General features: G+C 35.4%; 1 protein-coding gene across 1 annotated transcript; it reads right to left on the reverse strand.

Moving 5' to 3' along the window:
* Positions 1-4,044: 4,044 nt before the first annotated feature.
* Positions 4,045-6,644, reverse strand: LOC135200213 (rhodopsin-like). Its single transcript, XM_064228649.1, has 2 exons — positions 6,487-6,644; positions 4,045-5,297 (listed from the first exon to the last, which is right to left on the reverse strand). Exon 2 carries the CDS (start codon positions 5,295-5,297, stop codon positions 4,170-4,172), a length of 1,128 nt encoding a protein of 375 aa, XP_064084719.1. The 5' UTR covers positions 6,487-6,644; the 3' UTR covers positions 4,045-4,169.
* Positions 6,645-7,058: the final 414 nt, after the last annotated feature.

The following is a 7,058-nucleotide window of genomic DNA, read 5'->3' on the forward strand; positions in this document are numbered from 1 at the left end:
GATAGAATGTAGGCAATTTCCTCTTTGATTGGTAATGATGTCACTCCCTAAAAGGGTTACTACTATTCAATTTCCAAGAATAACAAAAGGGAAGGCTTCACTAGGTGGTAGATGAAGAGAACATGCTGTATATTTTCTTTGCAAATGGATCTGGACACCTACCACTTGCAGTGTAGACTGGATACTAATCGGATTTAGTGTGGTGTCATTACGAACATACAAAACAACACCCCCATGGCTTCCTATATTGATGTTATAGGTGGACTTATAGGATCCTTATTTGTATATGACTGCTATCTAATGGAGCAGATGTACTGCTGCAGAAACCTGAAGGAAGGTTCAGACTACAACAAATGCAGCTTCAAAGTAGCCAGATATTAAATTATTTAAGTTTTTACCTCCTAAAACTAAAGCCATCAGATTCACACGAACTAGGAAAAGAGAGGAGGTACCAATATCCTTCTTAAAAGACAATATTTTACAATATGAAGATGAAGTTAAATTTCTTAGGATGATTTTGAGCTTTATGCCTGTTAAATTTATGGATCTTGATGTAAAACTAACTTGGAAAAATGAGGACATACGCATGTTATATCGAGAAGTTTCAACAGTAAAGCAGAGCTACCTCACTATATGGAAGGTCCATGAGTATGGTGATTAGCTGGGAGAACAAGATAGGTCAGCATATGTCATGATGCAACTCTTGTGGGAGTAGTAAAGTTTCCACTTATGAGAAATGAAGTAGCCCTAAGTCTCATTTGGGACATGGACCATTCACTGATACGGCCCATGTCCCAATTGAGACTGGGGGCAGCTTCATTTCTCATAAGCGGAAACTTTCCCAACTAACCACCATATCGCTTGTTTTCCCAGCTAACCACCATATCGCTTGTAAAAACCAAAAATAACGGTGGATCAAGAACCCCTCCTTGTGGAACTCCAGACACAATAGGTCTTGGTTCACTAAAGATTCCATCAACAGCAACTCTCTACTGTCTATCTGTAAGGAAATCTTTTAGTAATCCTAAAACATATCCACCCACTCCAAGATTCTATAGTTTGAAGTACGTACCTTATGATTTACTAAATCGGAAGCAGCACGAAAATCTATTTGCATTACTCTACACTCAAAACCCTTATCAAGATGCTCGTATAAATGGCATAAATTTAACTTAAATTCAAGCAAAACTATAAATTAAGACTAAAAATTTTTAAAATATAGAAATAGTCTTTAAATAAGAATTATATTAAATTCTTAAAAGGAATTTCATAATTTAACTTGATCAGATTTTACAGATTTATTTATTTCATAACAATTAAATACACAAATCTGTAAAATCTGATAAAGTTAAATTCTGAAATAAGTTAGTTTTCTTCTAAAACATTAGTTTATTGACATTGCAATTATCAGTGACTGGTGTAGTTGGTGGGGTATGAGGCTGAACTCCAGCAAAATAAGAACACTATTGATTAGCAGATCTTGTAATGATTTTCCACCCCATCCTCTGAAGCTTTAACAATTCTATGTGTAACTTTTGACTCACATCTAACTTTTGTGAAACATCTAATGAAAGTTTCAGCAAATGCTAGACGAAAGTTAGGTACTGTGTCATTTGTACTTCCCCTATCTTTCCTAGATAGTGACCCCCAAGGGTTTTAACCCGGTATATATCCACCTTTGTGTCGTTTTAGTACAAGCACATTTGGGGTCACTGTAAAAGCATAAACAAGAGACAGTAAATATATCATAAAGATAATGAAACCTCCAAGAAACGTGCCCCAAAAACCCTTAGTGGTCTCTATCAAGGAAATATCCTTCTTCCTTTAATAGAATACTGTTCTCCAATGTGGATGTCTGCTTCAACCAAAGATTTACCTCTATTACATAGAGTTGTTCGTCTGGTGGTAGGCTTCTGTTCCGTAATATTAGCAGTTCTGACTTGGACCATCGAAGGATGGTCTCTGATTTATCACTTTTTCATAATTTCTGTTTTAATACAAATATTCCATATTCACAATTGATCTCTGATCCCCTTTTCCTGCCGAGAGCAACCAGATTCGCTGAACAACAGCACCAATATGCGGGAAATGTGCCTCATTGTCGCACTTCTTAGTTCCAGAGGTCATTTATTCCTCACACGATTAGACTGTGGAGCAGTCTCCCTGAGGATGTCGTGCAATTGGAACTTCAAACATTCAAGCAAAACTCCAATGCTTTATTGCCCTAACGCTATTCTCCTTGTATTTTAGTACTCTTTTATTATTTATTGATTTCTTAATAATTGTTTTTCTTTTAATTAAGTTACATGCCCTTACTGTATTTCCTTTTACCTTACTTTACTTCCTAATGAGCATTATATTATTATTTGGCTTGAATTTCAAGTCAATTGGCCCCTATGGGCTTGTTCCATATGAATAGTGTTCATCTCTGAACAACAACAACAACAACAACAACAACAACAACAACAACAATAATAATAATAATAATAATAATAATAATAATAATAATAATAATAATAATAATAATAACATAATAATAATAACTAATAATAATAATAATTTAAGTACTAATAATAATTAAGGGGAACCGTACAGATTCCCGAAAGCTATCTTTTCTGTTTTAAACTTAAATATATGTACATTTACATAACTGTGGATTTGTTTCTCCATAATAATAATAATAATAATAATAATAATAATAATAATAATAATAATAATAATAATTATAATAATAATAATAATAACAATAATAATAATAATATATTAGATTCTAAGCGCTGAATGGCCTTAGTTGCCTACGCTGTTGGTACTTGTGCCTAAAATCTATAAATCAATAAAACAATGAACCATTTACTAGGCATTTGGCACAGATAACAACCTCTGCTTCCTCCTCAGACAACCTTTGCTTGGACATGGTTAGGAGATATTCTAATGTAATTACACTGAGTTCTAGAACTGAGCAAAAGGAAATTCATCAGGAACGTATGTGACATAGGACCAGGGATATTTGAAACCTTTTCTGATAATAGGTATTGGGTCTCCAATCTGAAAGACTCCGATTGTGACATTTCTAATGTATACAATGACATTGTATAGTTTTTTGGTTGAGCCTAAGATATAATCTCAAGGTAGGGGCAAAATGGCAGTAGAATAGGCCACATCAAAAGAAAGAGTAAAATTAAGAGCATTATTGCATCTTGGAGGAGTTTAAGTAGACGGCTCAGTACAATCTGTCTGGAATCACTTCAAGGGAATGGTATTTACACCACAATCGACGATGTATTCCTAAGACAAGCTTGTAGAAGAAAGAAATGATCAAGGGGTGATTAGAGCTGAAAGAAAAAGATTAGCAGAGCCTTATTTCCACTTCCTAATTTAATTGTTACTTTCAGTTCCGCCTTCTTACCTAATACAATAAAAGCAGAATGAGTACACTTTACGGTTAACCAAATATCCCAAGACCGAGGAGATGTTTGAATTGCCAAGAATACGGTTATATGTTAAGATATTGTAGGCAGGAGGTAAAATGTAAGCATGCCATGGGTGTTACGGGTAATGAACCAGAACAAGGGGTATGTTATAAAGAAGAGGTAATTATCCACCCTCTTGACAAAATTTGTGATGTGTACATCATGAAAGATGAAATATGCTGACATATGAGTAACTGAATGCATCACATTTGCAGACACTAAATAGAAGGTATTATGCCAGTATTATTCAGGGTTCCGTCCGACCCACTTTAGGCTGAATTTATTTTATTTATTTATTCATTTATTTATTTATTTTTAGCAAAACTACGGAATATTATAGATAACACCTTTTATGTCAGTATCATATTGTCCATATAAGTAGCTGAAAGTTATGATAAAAGTTTACAGTAGAAGTAAACTAAGAATGATTATGCAAAGCTTTATTAGTAACCACATTAATTAATGGTCTATTGCCTTATCATTCTTGCAAAATTTATGGTTAATTTGCCTTTCCCTTTCATATACACTCATACTTCACAGTTCGAGCAAGATAAGGAAAATAGAAACCATCTGATATTTTTATAGGTGCAATGGATTTATTCAGGGATACAATAGGAAAAATATCAGTATCAAAGTCGTTCGTTTCCATCGTTTTGGCTCACATGTTCCTACCATATGTAAGGCAGACGCTCAAAATGCTCAAGCCTTTTCATCAGCAACCGTTGTCGCATCACCAGTGGAACTGGCATCTTCGTCTCTGTCAGTAGCACATGAGAGGCAAGGTAACTTCTTTTCCATAGCAGCTCTGTATTTAGGATGGCTGATAGCGTAGATAATAGGGTTGTACACAGCATTGGCCTTGGCGAAGACAGAACCCCAAATTGAAAACAGAGGAGTAACCATAGGCTTGTATAAGAGACCTGCCATATTGATGACAAAGTAGGGAGTCCATGCAATAAACCATAGGGACACAGTTGTAAGGGCGACCTTTGCGAGACGGCACTCGTTTGAAGTCTTCTTGGACTCTGGGTCATTTCTCAGGGACTTCACTCCCATCTTCTTGGCCTGTTCACGCATCTGCCTCTCGTGAGTGGCAACAGCTTTCATGATGTACCCATAGCAATAGATGATTAAGAAGAGAGGGAAGATGTAGCAATCAAAGGCATAAAAATACAGGTATAAATGACTCCAGAGCTCTTCTGTGAGATAGTCAGTGCCACAGGCGGTCATGTTACCCTCAGGAACATATCTACAGAAGCCAAACAGAGGAAGAAGACCCCAGAAGAATGTTTGTGCCCATACAAAGAAAATTCTTAACAAAGCAGCTTTAGAAGTCAAAGGTGTTGCAGAGAGACCCTTCACAATGACATTGTAACGATCCAAAGTAATGAAGATCATTGTCCAAATAGATATAGTTCCAAAACTTGACCCCAGTAGACCATAAATTTGGCAAGCCATATCACTGAAAGCCCAAGTCTGGTAATAGCAGTTAACCAAAATTGGTGGGCACATGGTTAACATCATACCAAAGTCAGAGAAAGCCAAATTCACAACATACATGTTAGCGGGAGTCCTGAGAGACTTGGTGTTCATGAAGACCCAGATAACAACGAAGTTGCCGCCAACAGCGAGGAGGCCCATAACAACCATCCATACAGCAATCAAATTATACCAGAGAGGGTTCATAGGAGGAAACTGGTACCAGTGAACATCCACTAAATGGAGGAGATGATGGGGCACCGTGTCGACTACGGTGTAGTTCCCGTAAGGGTTCGTGGATGGCAGTGTATTACCTGCCATCTTTGAAGGATCATCCCAGTAACCCATCTGCAATTAAGAAAATGAAGCTATATACATCATTACAAATTTTGTTCACAATATTTCAATACATCTGCAATTAAAAAAATGAAGCTATATACATCATTACAAATTTTGTTCACAATATTTGAATACAGACTAGAATCAAGTTTGCTTTTGGTTATAAAAAAAATAGTGAAGAGCGTAGATGAATTTTTCTTTTAGATGGTCTATAATTACAACTCTCGAGATGTATCGAATAATGATTGCATACCTCTAGTTTTCAGAATAGATGATTGTCTGCTAGATTCTCAGATAAAGTAATGGATGGCTCTGCAAATTACAATCTTCCGACTTAATTTGTGCGTATGACAAAATTTTAAACCTTTCCAAAAGCACAGGAAATGACATTTAGCATACCCTAAAAGTTAGATTTCTTCAATTTAGTGACTTCGCAAGCGTGCAAGAAAATGTATTTCGCTACACTAATTATTTGTCCAAATAGGAGATAAGAATTAAGTTCCACCAAGAGGGTAAAGTTTAATATAAGTTTACTGTCTTTCTCTTAAAAAATTATCATGACAAAGAGAATTTCACTCAGTAGAAGCAACAAAACGATAAATAATCGTTAAATAGTTACTAAAAATTTTTAAATTATGGAGAACCTTACGAGGTCCGGAATAGGACATTTAAGTAAACCTAAGGCAATTTTGTATTCTTCGGTCTTAAATAATCAAAGATTTTAAAATGAAGAACAACAAGTGATTAGAAAGCCTATATCTCTCACTACAGTATGGCATTTGGTCAAATGATTAGCAAAGATTACTTGTAAGCAAGGTGGAATATAGTTTTCATTGTTGGAAATAAAACACTGCATGCATTATAAGTTATGGGAACGAAATTTGAATTTCTAGTCATCATTAAAGAAAATGAAGCAATGACAATATTGATACCAGAGAGAAACAAATAAAATTATTGCAAAGAGGTCTGGAAGTGAAGAAAAATTTACGAGAGGAAAGGGGTTTCCCAGTATGTAAAATAAGAGGGAAACCTTATAGGTTAAGGAACGGGTAGCAGTGCCTCAGTAGCAGAGAAAGAACTGCAGAAATACACCGAACCAAATAATAAAATAAAGAAACAATGATGAAGTACAGAAGCAAGAATTTAACGAAATTCTGGCCTCTGTTGATCTTTTCTTCATCGTTTATGTCTTCCTTACCTTATCAAGAAGATATGATGTAGTTAAAAAACAAGATAGGCAGTTGCACGAACGATAGATCTATTCTGTTCGAGATGCTGCCTTGCTCTGTTGGCTGTCTCCAGGACAAAAGCGCTTATATACTTCTTGGGCGAAAGTGTGCGAATCACTTAACCGGAAAATTTGTAAACAAGCTCAAGGAAACCAAGCATTTGCTAATACCTTCTCAAGTTTGTATTCCGAACAAGAAAAATGACCGAGTTGTAACGAAAAAGTGTACATAAGTGAATGCATAAGTGAATTACATTTTTGCACCTCACACACATACACACACACACACACACACACACACACACACACACATATATATATATATATATATATATATATATATATATATATATATATATATATATATATATACACACATACACACATTAGTAATACCATGGAGGAAAATGAAAAGCGAGAACTGCCGAGATCGTTCAGTCTTAATGACTTTTACTAAAAGCAAGACTGATCAGAACAATGAGAAACACAGTACAGGATTAACAAAAGTTCATGGCCACTTGAAGACACGAAAAGATGCCCGT

Source organism: Macrobrachium nipponense, chromosome 26, assembly GCF_015104395.2.
Source record: "Macrobrachium nipponense isolate FS-2020 chromosome 26, ASM1510439v2, whole genome shotgun sequence".
In the NCBI taxonomy this organism is placed as follows: Eukaryota; Metazoa; Arthropoda; class Malacostraca; order Decapoda; family Palaemonidae; genus Macrobrachium; species Macrobrachium nipponense.